At 51.5% G+C, this 17746-nt stretch overlaps 1 protein-coding gene across 3 annotated transcripts in view; it reads left to right on the top strand.

Annotated features, from left to right (window-relative positions):
• The window catches only part of LMOD1 (leiomodin 1 (smooth muscle)), a 51698-nt gene extending 34275 nt beyond the window's left edge, over window positions 1-17423 (top strand). For all 3 annotated transcript variants that reach the window (XM_008586416.1, XM_008586415.1, XM_008586417.1), the window contains 2 exons: window positions 14234-15745; window positions 16685-17423. In XM_008586416.1, coding sequence (XP_008584638.1) covers window positions 14234-15745; window positions 16685-16711 — 1539 coding nt within the window. In that variant the 3' untranslated portion in view covers window positions 16712-17423. The remainder of the gene's footprint in view (window positions 1-14233; window positions 15746-16684) is intronic.
• Window positions 17424-17746: the final 323 nt, after the last annotated feature.

Here is a 17746-nt window from a genome sequence, read left to right as displayed (position 1 = left end):
AAAGAGACTTCCTAGTTTCTCCAAAAATGGGGTTTGGTACAAGCTTCTCAGTATGAGTCACCAAACCAGTTGGCAAAACATTTAGGTCTGCAGATAGCACTGGATGTGACCCTCCAGTGATCAGCAGAGAAGATCTGCCACAAGAACCTTCAGTCCCTGGGAGATGGCTACTTCATAACCCCCAAACAGAAACCGGAATGGTGCAGCCTGTGAGGTCTTGTCAGTGCAGGCCATAATGCAGTGCCCTCATCTCAAAACCCCTCAGTCTTTCTCTGATTGCAGTAAAATGCAGAAGCACTTGGTGGTAGGAGAAAGGGCATAGGCGAGAAGCAAACACTCCTCACCCTGCCTTCCTTTCTGGTGCCTTTTGGCTCTTCTTGGGCTTCTAGGAGGGAAGTAAGAACCACAGAACTGCTCCTGGAGATCAGGTCACCTTCCCCCATTTAACACCCCTTTCAATAGAAACCGTGGCCCTTAAGCACTCAGGGCAGTCGAGAATCCCCATATCCTTTGGCACAGTTTGGTGACACACTCAGTGTGAGAGCCCAGCCATCAGAGTTTGCAGAGATGCCTTTGTCTCCGTTCACTTAACAAGGGCAGAGCAGGCACTGAGACGGGTGGAACCAGCTGCCTGTGTGAAGTCTGGGTTTCCGCTAGACTGTGTCAGAAAATGCCCTCTTTTCCCAGATTCATAAACCACTGTCCTTTTCTTGGCTACCACTGCTCCCCTCTCCCCCCACCCCGGGATCATCCTGGGAGGTAAAAACGAGCTGTGGAGTTTCTGTTTATACTGGAGTTGGAGGCAGTGCCTGGGACTCTCCTGGCCTTTCTGCTCAGCACTAACATTTATCACCAGGGTGACTTCGTAATTGCTGGTGGCTCAGGCGGCATGGTGGGGCTGGGCACAGCACAGCCAGGCTGGAGCTGCCCATCTCTGTCCCTGCCCATCCCTTCTACCCCTTCTCCCCTCACCCCTCGCCTAAGGGATCTTGGGAGGTGTTTTGTTTTGTTTTCCTATGGAGCTGAATTATTTGAACATAATTTTCTATATTTTTTAAATGAAATAACTTTTGTGGATTTTTTTTTTCATTATAAATGTAATTCAGACATTAGATATCTGTTTGGAAAAAAAATTAAATTGTTACTGCACACTGTGCCCCAAAGTAAAATCCATTTGAATTAAAATCTAAGCTAAAAGTTTCTAGAAATAGGGTTAAGAGTTTACCAGGAAAAGCGAGGAAGAAAGTGCTTTCCAAGTAGTGAGAATATCACTGCAGACGCTCAGAGACCTGGCTCTGCTGCAGAGAGTGGAGCAGGGCTGATTGGAGACTGCCTGCAGTGAGGGGGCTGAGGGACAGCACTGACAGGGGGAAGCAGCAGCCAGGTCAGGAAGGGGCCAGTGAGTCCAGACTCATCCTGAGGGTACTGGTCGGCCACCAAAAGGTTGTAGGCAAAGAAGTGAATGGATGGATCTGCACTTGAGAAAGGTAGCTTGACAGTGTGAAGACTGTCCTGCAGGAGGTCAGCAAAACCAGGGAGAAGGTGGTTGCATAACTCCACAAGAGGTGACAGTAGCCTGGAGCAAGTAACATCAGTGAGGAGGGAGAAAGGGACTGATTACAGAGGGGTTAAGCCTGTAGTATCATCTGCTATGGGAATAAAACTTTTACAGAATAGCTCGATTTCACAGCCTTCTTCCAAAATCCCTTGGGCTACTGATGGGGGAGAAGGGATGAGTGAGTGCAGAGGGGTCCACATGGAGATGAGGAGTCCAGCTTTTGAGGTGCTTTAGAACACACAAACCAAGATGTTTTTTAGACCGTTGCATACAAGGGTCCAAACCTCCGTATTGGTGTCTGGCCCAGAGGTACAGCTTTGAATGACATCAGAACGTAGAATGCAACTGATGTCATCAGAGTGGACGAGGTCACCCAGGGAGAGGGTCTGTAAGTGAAAACAAAGGAGGTGTAAAATAAGACCTTGCAAACACCCAGAGCTGTCAGAGAGCTAGGCAAAACCGTGAGGGGGTTTGATGGAAACCAGGGGAGGACGCACTTCAGAAGGGAAGGCCTGGTCAACAGTGTCAAATATTTCCCATGGAATTAAGCAAGACAAAGAATAAAAGATGTAAATCCGATTTAACAACAAGAGGTTCAGAAGTGATCTGATGGAACTTATTTCTGTGGAATGATGGGGGTGAGGCAAGATTGTTTTGGAATGAATAGGGATAAGAAAGTGGAACTCTTTGGGGAAGTTTGGATGTGAATGAAGGCTAGAGCTGGAGCGCAGCCCCTGGAAGGGACTGTGGGGTGGAGGCAGGAATCTGGTTAAAGTGGTAGCGATGGGAGCAGGTTGAAAGGGTGGTCCGAAGGAGCCCAGAAGAGGGAGAGGTGAAGGCTGCAGAGAGAGTGTGGGAGCTCCATGGAGAGAGGAGGGATGGGTGGCAGGGCCATGGGCAAGGGTTAGCCTGCAGTGGGAGGAGAGGGAAGGAGCCCCAGAGATGAGCATGGAGGTGAGCGCTCATAGGACTGATGACAGGAAGTGGGAGAATTCCCACGGGTGGGTTCCTGTTTCTTCCTGGGAAGAAGAAAGAGATTGCTGAGAATGGGGGTGGGGTGGGAGGAGAGACACTAGGAGGAGGGCGAGAACTTGAGTAGATGCCGTAGAGAACCTGGAGAGAGCTGATTAAGGAAACTAGACCAATCACCACAGTGTACTTTTACTGGAAGCTTCCTGTGCGTTGGGCACTGTTGTAAATGCTTTACCTGGAGCACCTCACTGAAGCCTCCAACAGCCCTGTAAAGTATTACAATCCCCATTTTACAGACAAGAGAGGTTGATTAACCTGGCATATGAGCAAAGACTAGAGCCTGGCATTCCAAATCCAGAGCTGATGTTTGGCATTGATGCCACTCAGGAGGGGAAGGGTCAGTAGGGGCTGCAGGGAGTGGATGGCAGGGGTGCCACATGGGGGTTGGCCACTTTCTCTGGATGGCCCTGCAGCCTGGGATGGGGAGCAGCAGAGGCAAGGAATTGATGAGATACAGGTTGGGTCTTTAGTCAGTGCGTGTGGCCAGGGTTGAGGATATTGTCAAGATGGTGATGACATGCTGGACAGGACAGGAGGGGGAGTAGTCAAGGCGGGGAATGTAGAGAAGCCAGAATGTAGGTCTCATTGCAGCGATTTCACTTCTGGATGTATGTACACCCAAAACACTTGAAAGCAGGGACTTGGACACATTTGTATACCCGTGTTCATAGCAGCATTATTCACAATAGGCAAAACTAACCCAAGTTAGTTCATCAATGGATGGATGGGTAAACAAAATATGGTACATACATATCATGGAATACTATTCAGCCTTAAAGAGGAAGAAAACTCTGAATTTAAATGTCTGAGGTGTCCCCACGTTGCAGATGGCATCCTCCACTTAGCAGGACTTGAGTCTCACTCTTGCTCGCAGACCTTCCTCAGCAACAAGAGTGATCTGGATGACAACTGAGGATTAAGGAGACTCTGTCCTTGCCCTGAAAGATCACTTTGTAGGTGGTAGTCCAGAGAAAAGCTGCTAAAGAAAGAAGGTAACAGAGGACAGTTCTGGGGGTTAGCTTCTTAGCCTAGAGTGAACAAGTCTCTGGTTTGGTAAAACAAACTTGACCTCTTCCTGGCTTCCCAGCTGCTCAGTCCTTTGGGATAAAGTGATGAAGATGGAGATTAAAATGGCTGTCAGTCCCCACCCCACCCCCAGCCTGCTGCCTCTGGCCTGAGGGGGCCGGGCTTCTCCTTGTTTACTGCATTCCTTTAAGGAACGTCAGTGGTGGCAGGCTCCGGGGAGCTGGCCTGGCTGTGGAGCTGCCTCTCAGCTCCCGGCTCCCTCTCCCCAGCTCTGGACATCCTCAAGGTTGGAGGCCTCAGCAGGCAGCTGCAGTCCCAAGAGACCTCGGTGTGGACTCCAGGAAGTTTAACGTAGACATGTGTGTGCCCTGCAGTCAAACCTGGTATTGGGCCAGCCTGGTATGGACCCAGCTCCAGGAGGGAAGGGGACAGGGCATCTGAAGAGCCACCAGTAGAAGGCACAAATTGGACAAGGGCATATATGACCCTGGGACCTGAATGAGAACCTGTCTCAGGCTTGGCCTCCTTGGGAGACGGGGTGAGTAGCTTAGTGATGCTTGGTGGCTAGTCCTGCTGAATGGCAGAGCCCTGGTGGTCTTTCCAGAGGTGGGATGGAGTCACATGCATCCATTCTCCCAGTGGCCCTGGCCCCTTACCAAATGCCCATTTGTCTTACCAGTAGCTTGGCCTGCCCTGGGCCTTGACACTTGTGCCCTTTCAAGCAGGTTCTGCCCACCAGCCCTGCTCACCAAGGCCCGCTGGCCTGAGTGCTACTTGGGTGAGGGGTCAGGGATGTGGCTCTGGGGTCAGGTTAAGAAATCTGAGCCAGACTGAGAAAGCTGAGGTCCAGAATTATCAAATCTATGGCCGCCCTGGACACAGAGCCCATTGGCATTTCAGCCTGGGGATCTATCTGTGACAGTGGAAAATTATGGAATTATGGCGAATTATGTGGGAGAGTACCCCTTTCACCTCTAACAGCAACCTCAAATGATGTAGTTTTAATTTGCCATTCATTTACTTGGGCTTAGTTCCTTATTCTCCCGACTTTCTTGACCTTCATCATTCCAAACTAATATTTGGATTTATGTGGTGGACATCATCCACTTACTCATTCATTCGTTCAACAACTATGAAGCCTATACTATATGCCAGGCATTATGCTCTGTGCTGGGGATCCAGCGAATAATAAAACATACTTGGCACCCCTGATTCTATGGAGAAGTCGGACAAAGAGGCAGAGAGGCAGGAGACAAGACCAAGGAGGGAGGAAAGGGAGCCGTGAGGGAAGGGCATGGGGAAGGGCTGTGCTGGCACAGAGGAAAAACCATGCCAATGCCTGCGTTGATGCTGGCTAATGGGTAGAGTGAAGCCAGGTGAGAATGGGGTGGAGAAATGCCTGTGCTGCTCTTTATCCATTTACCCAATTCCTACTCCTCCTTCTGGAGTCAACTCAAATGTCCCTGCCCATATGGAACCTTCCCCCATCCCTTCCAGGTGAGGCTTCCCAGCTCGGCTCTGTGCTCCATGTACGAGGAATTAAAAGATAATACGAGTCTTTCCATGAACTTTTTTTTTTTTAAAGATGACCGGTAAGGGGATCTTAACCCTTGACTTGGTGTTGTCAGCACCACGCTCACCCACTGAGCTAACCGGCCATCCCTATATGGGATCCAAACCCGTGGCCTTGGTGTTATCAGCACCGCACTCTCCCAAGTGAGCCACGGGCCAGCCCCTTTCCATGAACTTTTTGACGTATCCTCGTGTATTACCATCCAGAAGGTCTTTGTCATGCTTAGTGTTTACCTCTGTCAGAAATCCCAGGTGGAACTTTCTACTGTCCCACCTCCTCCTCTGGCCCAGCTCTGTGCCCCAAGCTCCCTGTAGTTGGCACCATCCACATGTCCTTTGGGTTTCCTCTTCCAAGCCTGACTGGAGTGGGTGGCGTAGTTTCCCCATCTTCACTTATTTCATTTTGGCCTCAAAATTAAGCACACAGACTCTTTTAATTTAAGAGTTTCATTGCCAAGCCCTGGGAAAACTAACACAAGGAAGTGACAAAGTGAGGTGTCATACAATGGAGGTCCCTGGACTTAGACCCTGACTCCTGATAGGGTGAAGTCTAGAAGCACACTGGGCTTCTGACCTTGGTTTTTGTTCTCTTGAGGCTGCCTTCATCCTAACCCTGCCTTAGCAAAAGTCATGGGGGCCTTTCCTCCCAGATGGCCCCTCCTCCCATCCTAAACATGAAATCCAAGGGAATGCTGGGTGCCCTTCCCAGAGCCCTTGGGGGTGACATTCAGTTCACCAGCTCTCTGCAAAGATTCTTGCCCCATCCATCTCAGCATCCCTGGAGCTGAGCCCAGTGCCCGGCACAGATTTGTCACTCAGTAAGCACGTGTGTATGACAGAATGATCGGGTGCCTAAATGGTACTGTTGGGGTTTGTGTGTGTGCTTTGCAGGGAGCACCTGGCAGGAGTATGGCATTTATTCCTTAGTGTATCATTGTGACAGTGGGGAGCATAACATAGTAGTTAAAATCGTCTGTGTTAGAACCCAGGAGATCTGAGCTTGAACTCCAGTACTCCCACTTACTACTGATGTAATTTGTTTAATAATGACACCATCTGCAAAATAGGGAAAATGTTAACACTGACCCCCAGAAGCCGTGACTTCCCCTGAGCACACTGTCCAAAAGTGGTGACTTTTCAGCAGTTTATTTCTTAGGTACTGTGGTAATGTGATGGTTGTTAAGACCATGATGAAAAAAGCTTACAGGAAACTGGGAATGGATGACCTCAGGACACAAGTGAAGGTCACCGACTGTGAAGGGCCTTGGCTCCCACCAGCCATCCCTGCAAGGGCTCCTCCTTCGGGCTTCCTGCTGCTGAGACTGGAGCTCCAGCAAGCTCTGCCTGCTTCAGACAGCAGTTCCAACGAGTCAATTCCGTAGATGACGTGTGTAAAGCACTTGGCAATGTCTTGCACCTTGTAAACACTAAGTGGTGGCTGTGGATGTTGTTATTAACATTCTTCTCTCAGTGTTGGGTGGATGGGGGTGAAGGACTATTTCTGGACTAGGCGTTCAGGTGAGATTGGCTTAGCATACACACCACTCACCAAGACAGCATGATATAGAAGTTGAAAGTTCAGACTCTAGAGCCTGAGAAACTGAACTCGAATCCTTGCTTCATCCTGTCATAGCCGTATGATCTTGGGCTTCAGTTTCTTCTTCTGTAACATGGGGATAATGATATTCACTATCTGGCTGAGTCACCGTGAGGACTACATGCGTCAGTAACCATATGCAAAGCATATGGTGCAGCATGAACTCGAATCCTTGCTTCATCCTGTCATAGCCGTATGATCTTGGGCTTCAGTTTCTTCTTCAGTAACATGGGGATAATGATATTCACTATCTGGCTGAGTCACCGTGAGGACTACATGCGTCAGTAACCATATGCAAAGCATATGGTGCAGCACGTCGGTAGCACTCATTGTGTTAGCAATCGCTATGCTGGAGAGGTGAGTTATTAGGAAGCTGTTGGGAGGCTCTCTGGACTGAAGATTTGGAAAAGGAATTGAACACAGGTCATAGAACTTGACTTCTCAGAGGAAGTGGCAGCCAGGGGTGGAGACTCCTTAGAAAGATGGGCTCAAAGCTGTGAAATGAGCTTCTCCAATTATAGAGTATTTCTAGTTTCTTCACTAGGTGGAAGAGATGTCCTGAGTCTGCCACTCCCAGACCTGAGGCCTGACCTGCGGACATTCTGCCAGGGGCTGGAGCCCGTGGGAGTTGGCTCATAGACTCACAAGCGGGCCAGCTGCTGCAGGGCTCTGAGAAGTGAGAGAGAGGTCAAGCAGGGTGGGGATGGGGCAGGAGGGGGCATCTGGATGCCTGGGTGCAGCTTTTCTTAGCTCTGTGACTACATGGGTCTTGGCTTCTTAGCTCAGAGCTTACCAGGTACACACATTTCCCTGGGGGGTGCCCTAGATGACCTTTTGAAGCCCTGAGCATGTGGCAGTCTGTGCCCAAATGGCCTGCATTCTTTTGGGGAGTGAGGGGCACAAGCCTCCAACATTGCTTGTCATGTTTATTGGGTGTGGATTAGCTCTTATACTGTTTACCAACAGGGTTTCAGGTTGAGAGCAGGGGATAGCTGAGACCTTGGCTGAGACTTTGGGTGTTGAGGGGCCATGCTGGGGCCACATGTGGGTCTCTATGAGCCTGACACCTCTCCATTTCTGACAGGGTCCATGTGGATTAATTGGGGAATGGTGCAGTTTGCTGTCATTACCAACAAGTGTACAAACACCCTTGCTGGTCTTGGTCAGGGGCTGGGAGCTGCAGGTATGCAGTCATCAGTAGTCTCAGAAAGCATAGTGAGAAGGCAGTTCTGCAGCCCCCACATCATATGATGAAGCCCCCAATCCCAAATTACGAATTCTATTTTGAGCCCCTGTTTCTTAGGGATTAACTGTATTCCTGTTATGGGTGGGAGCTGAGTGTATGTGTGAGTCTTTGTGTACAAGTCTTTGAACATCCCAAAAAGTATGTTTCAAGAATGTTGACCCAAGGGGGTGAGGTTATAATCTCACTCCATCTTCATTTCCCATTTACTTCTCCCTTCTCCAGCCCTTTCTCTGGGGTCTCAGTTTCCCCATAGGCTCCTTACAGCTAGGAGGGGTGAGTGGAAGGATTCCCCCAGAACTCGCCCTGCGAGGGCCAGTGGGGACAGCCTGTATTTCCCCAGAGTGGGGGGTTTAGAAATAGGGGAATTAGGAGTGGGGTGATCTGTGAAAGGTCGGGGCTGGGATAACCAGAAAAGAAGGTCGCTGGGAGATGCTGAGACCTTGTCCCTGAGCCACTGCCAGAACAGGAGTTGAGGAACTCCGGTCTGGGAATGGCTGAGAAAGGAGCTGGCTGGCCTTTCTAGGGAGGCTGCAGTGATTCTGTGGTCAGCTTGAAGGGTGCTGTTGGCTGAAGTGGTACCTTCAGGAGGAGAATGTCTGCTCCATGGGGGTCCCCTCCCTCAGCACCCTCTACACATACACTTTGATGTCAACTTGTCCCCTTGTCTGCCATGCCCCTAAACTGTGAGGGCAAGACTCTGTCTCATGTAGTGCTGTGTCCATAATACAAGGTTGATGGAAACCTCCTGATGAATGGAGCCATGAATGGGTAAGGCCCACAGAAGGATTCTTGGTGAACTGGCTCTAGAGGGCCCAACACTCCTGGGTCCCTACAAGTGCTAGTTGCCATTCTTGGTGGGGATGACGCCTGTCCCTATCCCACTCCACCCCTGACTCTGTCACTGTAGGATTGAGGTGGCATCAGGGGAGGATTCCCAAAATAGCCTAGTTCCTTCCCAGCTTCTAACCTTCCAGGTAGGTTTCCAGGGTTTGGGATGTGATCATTTCATTTTCAATGGAAAAATATAAAATGCAGTTCCATTGGTCACCAGGCAGATGCTTAATTTCACCCTGCTAAACAATGCTAAGATGCTAAGAAAAGGGGCAAGAGGCCTCAAATAGAAGGAGGGATGGGGTCTTACTGCCTGCCATTGTGGCTTTATCACTTTTCATAAATGACCCAGAATTGTCATAGCTTATCTCCTATTCAAGCCCTTCTTGGCATCGGGACCTGGGTTTGAGTCCTGGCTGTACAACTTACAACTCAGTGAGGAGCCTCAGGGTGGTCAATCCCATTGTGCATGGGAGACAACAGGTTCAAAAGGGCTGAGTAACTCACCCAAGGTCACACAGCTAGTTGGGGGCAGAGCTGGGATTTGCATACAGGCCAACTGCCTACAGGGCCACTGGGCACCTGTGCTATTGTGGGCCGAACTTTTCCAGAACAGTCCCCAGTTTTCCTAACAGCACGGAAGGGAACCTGTAGCTTTCTAGGGGCAGGATCAGTTGTTCAAAGAAGCTCAGTCTGATGAGCTGGCCCAAGCCTCGGTAGAGGACTCCTGCCCCACAGACCGCCAAGAGAAGCAGGCATTGTGGTCCCTCCCCAGGACGGCTGACCCCAGGTATGCTACTTTCCCCAAAGGGTAATGGACTCTCCTGAAACTTCTTGTCATCAGAATCTAGAATCTTTCTTCTTGTGGAAAACAGTAAAAGAGTTGGCACTTCATGTGGAATGAGGCAGGAGACAGGAGGGGTAAACTCCCTTGGTCTCCATTAGCCTGGGCCCTGCGCCTGCCTTGCCCTTCGCACCAGCCTGTAAGGGAGCTGCTCTCCCAGGAGGCCTTTGGCAAGCCCTCCAGCCCTCCAGCCCATGGCCAGCTTCTCCCTGCCCTCCCTTGGATAGACAGATGACACTGGCAACTGTGGTGCCTAATATCAGGAGGTCACCAGGTGGCTGGAAGAAATGGGGCCAGGGCCCCAGCCATCTGCCAGGTGGTAAGGGCTCATGCACTGGGAGCGGGACTGGGAGATGTCACATATTTCCCTGGTGGTTTCCTGGTAAATAGAACCTTGATCCAGGAAAAACAAGCAGCAGGCCACAGCCCAGGGCCAAGGTAAAAATGATATCTTCTAATGAACTCAGATCCACACACACTGAGGCTGTCAGTGCTCTTGGGGACTTCAGCTAAAGTCTGGGAAGAGAGTCTTCCAAAGGCAGAGGTGGGGACCCAAGAGTCCCTGACCCCAGCCTGGAGCTCAAGCTTGGGGCATTCTGAATGCCTCCAGAAAGAAAGTCTTCAGGGGCCTCACCGGCCAGCCCTGGGGGAACACAGCAAGAGTGGCATTGAACCATCTGAATCGGCGTCACCTCAGTCTTGCCTTGGGGAAGGAATGAATGCTCCTGAGTTCCTGGCAGTGGTAACACATTTGAGGAGTGCAGTCACTGCCAGTCACTCCTGCCCTCCTCAGCTCTGCCCTCCTGGACAAGTGGCTGGAAAGTGAACTCTGCAAGCAAAGGCAGTCCTGCACCTTCCAGCCTCCTATTTGAGCAGTTGTCCCAGGATCCATCTTCAGACTCCCTCCCTTCCAGCCACCTGGGGCCAGGATGACTCTGCAGAGAGGGAGTTGCCTCTTCCTCAGGTGATGGGTCACAGGAAGGAAAGAGATGACCTCAGCAGGGTCAATATCCAGTGCATTGGGTGCTAAGAGCAGAACACAGAGCTTTGGTCTTTGCCATCAACAAGTTCTCGTTTTTAGGGGACTTCTGGATAGACAATTCCTTTCTTTTCCTCTTTTGGCAGTGGGGTGAAGTGGTCTCTTCTCTGTTTAATCAGATAAGACTTCTAGAGGAAGTAGTATCAGAAGGCCCAAGGCAAGGGAGGACATGCTGTGTTCTGCACATCTGAATCCATCATGGGCATTGGATCCTAGTTCATGTCTCAGACACAGAGCAACATCATGTGGCCATGAGGCCTGGAGAAGAAGGGGGCAAGGAGGTTCTTCTTACCCCCAAGCCTGATCACTAGGCCCCTCAGAGTGTCACAGGTCACTAGAGGCTTTCAGAGGTCATCCTTTCCATTCCCCAGCCTCCATGGAGGACTCCCAAGCCATCCCTGTGGGATTTCTCTAACCCTAAAGCTTTTCCCAAGGAGAAAAAATTATTGCTACTTAGATCTCTCATCCAGAGGCCTGTGGACATTTACTCTATGGAAGTTCTCTGTTGTATCTAACCTCCTCTGGGCTGGTCGGCTAGCTCAGTTGGTTAGAGTGCAGCCTTATAACACCAAGGTCAGGGGTTCAGTTCCCCATATTGGCCAGCCACCCAAAAAAGAAAATATATCTAACCTCCTCTTGCTGTAAGGGATGAACAGCCACATAAGGCCTAGAGACAGGAACACAGGCAAAAATAGCCTCTGGAGGTCACCAGGATGCATTGAACAGTTCTAGAAGCAAAAAAGTTGTCCTGGACTCCCTTTCAGATAAGCACAAAGGGAGCAGCTCTGCTGTATGCCGAGGAGCTCGGCTCAACAGAAATCCCAGCCCTGGGAGGACTCTGGGCTCCTTCTCCTTTTAAGGCAATGTCTGAGCTCGCAGGGCTGCACGAGCTGCAACAAGCCCCAGCCCCACTCATTCCTGGCTATTTGGAGGAAACCGATGATTAATCAGCCCTTTTCCCCCACCCCCAGCCTGTTTTTCATTAGGTTCTTTTTAAAGGGTTGGCACACCTTCTCAAGAACAGACACTTGGCAGGTCCTAGCCAACTAGGACCCTGGTGTGCAGGGAGTTGTATCTAACCTCCTCTGGGCTGGTCGGCTAGCTCAGTTGGTTAGAGTGCAGCCTTATAACACCAAGGTCAGGGGTTCAGATCCCCATATTGGCCAGCCACCCAAAAAAGAAAATATATCTAACCTCCTCTTGCTGTAAGGGATGAACAGCCACATAAGGCCTAGAGACAGGAACACAGGCAAAAATAGCCTCTGGAGGTCACCAGGATGCATTGAACAGTTCTAGAAGCAAAAAAGTTGTCCTGGACTCCCTTTCAGATAAGCACAAAGGGAGCAGCTCTGCTGTATGCCGAGGAGCTCGGCTCAACAGAAATCCCAGCCCTGGGAGGACTCTGGGCTCCTTCTCCTTTTAAGGCAATGTCTGAGCTCGCAGGGCTGCACGAGCTGCAACAAGCCCCAGCCCCACTCATTCCTGGCTATTTGGAGGAAACCGATGATTAATCAGCCCTTTTCCCCCACCCCCAGCCTGTTTTTCATTAGGTTCTTTTTAAAGGGTTGGCACACCTTCTCAAGAACAGACACTTGGCAGGTCCTAGCCAACTAGGACCCTGGTGTGCAGGGAGTACCCAAGAGGGAGTGGGGAGTAGCCCTGGATGAGGACAAAGGGGAGAGGTCAACATGTGGGGTGTCAGGGCAGAGAGAGGGTTAAAATGTTGGAAAATGAGTTCTGGCTGGGGGAGGGGGAGAAGGTTCTGAATGGGAGAGCCGGGTCTGAAGGGGGCTGGGCAAGAGGAGGACACTGGTGTGGGCAGCGGGAGCACTCAGGCACCAGAGGGATGCTGGGCACCTTGGCCCCTGATGGGGAAGGTCAGATATGGTTACACTGACTTGGTGGCTGCTGAGACCTGAGACAGTCAGGTCTGAAATCTGGTTTTTCCTGAACTTGCTGGGTGATGTTGGCTAGGTTCTCATCTCTCTGGATCCCCAATTTCCCTCTAAGTGGAGCCTGTGAGTGGCGTGGGAACTCTGCAAGGGGCAGCTGGGCAGTGCACAGTGGGCTGTGAGAAATCCTGAAGTGTGCACATTTTGGGAAGGGAAAGAGAGGGGAGGGCAGGAGTCTCTGCTCTGGGGGCTGTTCCACCCAGCTCTCACCTCCAAGCTCCCAAAGTGGACAGAATCTGTGATGAAACCACTCTGAACTGGGTGGAATTGGGGATGGGGAGAGGGGATTCTCTGGCCAAACTGTGCAGACCTTATAAGAGTGTCCTAAAAGGGCTGACCCCTGTGTCCTCATTTATGTTCTATTTGCATGCCCCTCTCTTCCTCTCCCTTTCAAATCAAGGTACACTAAGTCACCACCACTTCTGCTCCCAGGGTGATCTGAAGGGTCAAACCCAGTTCCCTGGGAGCCAGAGTGAGTGTGAGGGGGGCCCTCTGCTCCCTGCTCCATCATCACAGTCCCAGTGAGGCCCCCAGTGCAGCAGGACCCCAGGGTCTATGGGGCAGGAGGCAGGAAGGGGTGCATTCCAAGGCCCCAGCTCACCAGGTGCTGTGCCCCTTGGCTGCCTATTGTGATTCTAGCCTAGGAGCCAAGGACTTTTGCTGCTAAATAAACCCAGAGGCTGATCCCCAATGGCATGTGTTTGTGGTGCAGGTACAAACTGTTTCCATAGGACCAGCCTTGCTCTCCATTCCCTCTGGGAAGGGTGGGGCTGAGGCAGGACTACATAGCCAAAGAGGAGTGCTGCTTTCCCTTTCTTCCCTCCCATCTTCCCACACCCCACTGGGCACTCTTGAAAGAGAAAACCCTTCCAAGTATTCAGGCCATAGTCTTCCTCGTGAAAAGCCTTTAGGGAAGGACATCATAGCATCCCTTGAGGCCCAGGTTGCTCTGGGGTCTCCATCACAGTTGGACAGTTAAATCTAATACCTAATCTTAGGCAATCCTGCTGCTTCCTGTGCTCCTCTGATGAAGGTGAGAAGCAAGTACTCTCAAAATAGAACTCAGACTTGATGCAACTTCGTGGAGGGAGAAATAGGGTCCCATGGAGGCACGGGCCTGTGCTGCAAATTTTTAAATAAAGACAGGATAAGTGTTTGTGATTTTTCCTTTCACCTCAGGTTCCAATATGACTTGGCAGACTTTGCTTAGAAGTGGTCCTTCTAAATCACCCATGACAGGAAAAGGCAGTTCTAAGTTTGAGAATGCTTCTGTAGGAACTGCCTCAATCTCTGCAGGTGCTTATTTTGTGTCTCACCGCCCTGGGGCCTGGAGCCTGACGTCAGCTCATCTCTGCAACTTGAACCCAAGTCCCTCTTCTGCTGTCCTCAGCAGAGATGTTCACCTGACTCTCAAACACCAACTGTCCTTCAGAGGCCAGAGGGCAGTTACATAAGCACTCCCCCATTTGTCCCCACTCTCATTCCTCTGCTCTGGAGCCAGCTCTTCATGTTTATTTTTCTTTTCTGAATTCTTAGGAGAGCAAGCAAGCGGAGACCAAGACAGATGCCAAGAATGGAGAGGAAAAGGGCAGAGATGCCAGCAAAAAAGCCCTGGGCCCCAGGCGGGACTCAGACCTGGGGAAGGAGCCAAAGAGAGGTGCTTTAAAGAAAAGCTTCTCCAGAGACAGAGATGATGCTGATGGCAAAAGCAGTGAGAAGCCCAAGGAGGAGAAGGTCATCAGAGGCATTGACAAGGGCCGGGTCCGGGCTGCAGTGGACAAGAAGGAGGCAGGGAAGGACGCAAGAGGAGAGGAGAGGGGAGTGGCCGCTAGGAAGGAAGAGGAGAAGAAAGGGAGCGACAGGAGCACAGGCTTGAGCAGGGACAAGGACAAGAAGAGAGAGGAGGTGAAGGAGGTATCCAAGGAGGACGCTGAGAAGGTCAAAGGGGAGAGCAGGCACACGGACAGCAGAAAAGAGGACGAGAAGACAAAGAGAGCAGGTGGGAACGCAGACGTGAAAAGGGAGGAGGAGAAGCTCAAACGAGGAACTGGGAAAACAGACACAAAAAAGGAGGATGAAAAACCCAAGAAGGAAGAGGCTCTGAATGAAAAGGAAGCCAAGGAAGAGAGCAAGCCCCAAACCCCAGAGAAACAGGCCGCAGGTGGCCCGACCAAGCCCTGTGAGGGGCCTGCCAAGGCGGAGGAGGAGGCAGCTCCCAGCATATTTGATGAGCCTCTGGAGAGAGTGAAGAACAACGACCCCGAGATGACCGAGGTCAATGTCAACAACTCAGACTGCATCACAAACGAGATCTTGGTGCGGTTCACTGAGGCTCTGGAGTTCAACACTGTGGTCAAAGTGTTTGCCTTGGCCAACACACGAGCTGATGACCACGTGGCCTTTGCCATCGCCATCATGCTCAAGGCCAACAAGACCATCACCAGCCTCAACCTGGACTCCAACCACATCACAGGCAAAGGCATCCTGGCCATCTTCCGCGCCCTCCTCCAGAACAACACGCTGACCGAGCTCCGCTTCCACAACCAGCGACACATCTGCGGCGGGAAGACGGAGATGGAGATCGCCAAGCTGCTCAAGGAGAACACTACCCTGCTCAAGCTGGGCTACCATTTTGAGCTGGCCGGGCCCCGAATGACCGTCACCAACCTGCTCAGCCGCAACATGGACAAGCAACGACAAAAGCGGCTGCAGGAGCAAAGACAGGCACAGGAAGCCAGCGGACAGAAGAAGGATCTGCTGGAGGTGCCCAAGGTCGGGACCCTAGCCAAGGGGTCCCCCAAGCCTTCACCCCAACCATCTCCAAAGTCCTCTCCAAAGAACTCACCCAAGAAAGGGGGTGCTCCAGCAGCCCCACCCCCCCCTCCCCCTCCCTTGGCTCCACCCCTTATCATGGAGAACCTGAAGAACTCACTCTCACCAGCTACCCAGAGGAAGATGGGAGACAAAGTCCTCCCTGCCCAGGAGAAGAACTCCCGTGACCAGCTACTGGCTGCCATCCGCTCCAGCAACCTCAAGCAGCTCAAGAAGTTAAGTAGTTGTGAGCCTGGGTCAGCGAGGCTGGGGCTGGGCAGGGGCTTGGAGGAGAGGCATGACTGTAAAGGCAAAGCGTGCAGAGAAGCCCACGCCAGGCTGCAGGCAGCAGACAGACTCCCAGGGGCCAGAGGGGCCTTCAGGTCATCTCCTCCATCTTCCTGCCTCTCCCTTAGAGGTGACACTCTGTCCTTCGTTTAAGGAGGACACTTCTAACTCCTCCATCCTACAGTTAAACCCATTTCTCCTTGAGTTGGAGGAACAGCCTCTACATAGTAGTTCTGCCTCAGGCCTTTGATTTAAGTCCTCTCCATTTTCCCAAACAAAAATGGTCTTTGTTTTACTTAATTATCACTCAGGACCAGGCAAGTCTTACAGGTTAGTCTAACCTAAAGGTCTTTGGTAGATTCACCCCTCAGGAGAGTCTACCTTTGACTAACCGGTGCCATGGACGCACGAACCATTCCTGGAGACCCGACTTCTCAAAGGCCTGCCTCCTGGAAGTCCTGCCTGGGGACAGAGTCCATGGTCATTTGCCTGTCTGACTGGATACCCCATCCCCACAACATCATTTGGAACTAGACACCATGAGATAAAGGACAACCTCAGTTGTAGCTCCAGTGGTCATCTGATGACATCCAGTTTTTACAGAAAAGGGAAAATACTCTCTCTGTGTCAACACCTCATTTATTTAATTAATTCATTTATTTGGCAGCTGGCCAGTACAGGGACCAAACCCTGGACCTTTGTGTTCTCAGCACCATGCTGTAACCAGCTGAACTAACTGGCCAGCCCAATACCTCATTTATTCATTCCACAGACATATATTGAGGTGTCCAGTGTACAGTCCTTCCAGAAAGGAGGTAGGTGAGGTGAATTCCAGAAGCCCCCATGCCAAGCTCCCATCTGTAAACTGTCTCTGCTTTGCCCCTACAGGTGGAAGTTCCCAAACTGCTTCAGTAGGACCAGGCTGCCAGGCACGGTCTGCCAATGCCATGACTGCCCAGGCCTCACCTCCCAGGGCTGCACAGACCCCACCCCCCAACCTGGCTGACCTGCTGTGGATGTCTCTATGCTGCCACTGGAGAGCTTGAGGCCTGAGCCACACTCAAGGAAGGATGCCTTATCTCTTCTCACTTTTCTTTTCTTGTCTCTGAGGCTCTCCAAAAATTTTTTTTAAACCTGGAGCTGAGGTTTCAGGACAAGAAGAGTCTTTGTAGCACATCACCGAGAAGATGGCACTGCCTAAAGCCCATGTAGCTGGCAAGCTGCAAAAGGCCTATGGTCCAGGAAGATGTCCCACAGGGACCGCATATCCACCCCAGCCCCGCTGCCGTCCAGGGCCAGGATTCAGGCCTCTGAGGAGCCCTTGGGGCAAAGCCGCCGGGCCGGTGGCACTCTGTGTGGGGCAATGGCAGAGAGATTGAGAGGGCATGGAGCCCGAGGGGACAGCGGGAGGGGCTGAGGATACTCCTCCTGGGGCAGCAGGCCTGGATGGACAGTGCCTGGTGGGGAGTAAGCTCCAGATGGAAGGAGAGGGATAGACAGCAGCTGGACCTAAAGGTCTGATGCCAAAGCAGACATTTTCCTCACACCCACCTGCTGTTGTATAAATAGCTGTGTATCTGTTTTTTCCGTAAGATTTTGATAATATATACAAACCTTTAGCTGTGAACGGCTTTGCCCCACCTCTGTACTATACTGAGGGTCCTGATGCTCACCCTGGGCTCCCTGGAGGACTTTAGAAGCTCAGGTTCCCTGCCCCCGCATTGGAGTTGATCGTGAAGTAAGTTCATATTCGCAGAAAGTACAGCATGGGAGAAAACCTGAACTCTGAACAGAGGACTCCCACTTCCAGGGTTGTCCGGGCCGAGGAGGCCAGGCCTCTGCCGGGTCTGTTCCTAAGCCAAGCTTGCTGCCTGGACTCAGTAGTCAGAGCTGATTCTCAGGGGTGCTGGGCAGAGGAGCACAGGGCCCTGGATGGCTATATTAGGCATG

This window comes from Galeopterus variegatus, unplaced genomic scaffold (assembly GCF_000696425.1).
Source record: "Galeopterus variegatus unplaced genomic scaffold, G_variegatus-3.0.2 Scaffold3978, whole genome shotgun sequence".
In the NCBI taxonomy this organism is placed as follows: domain Eukaryota; kingdom Metazoa; phylum Chordata; class Mammalia; order Dermoptera; family Cynocephalidae; genus Galeopterus; species Galeopterus variegatus.
Note: the sequence above shows the minus strand (reverse complement) of the source record. Positions and strands in the feature narration are given on the sequence as shown.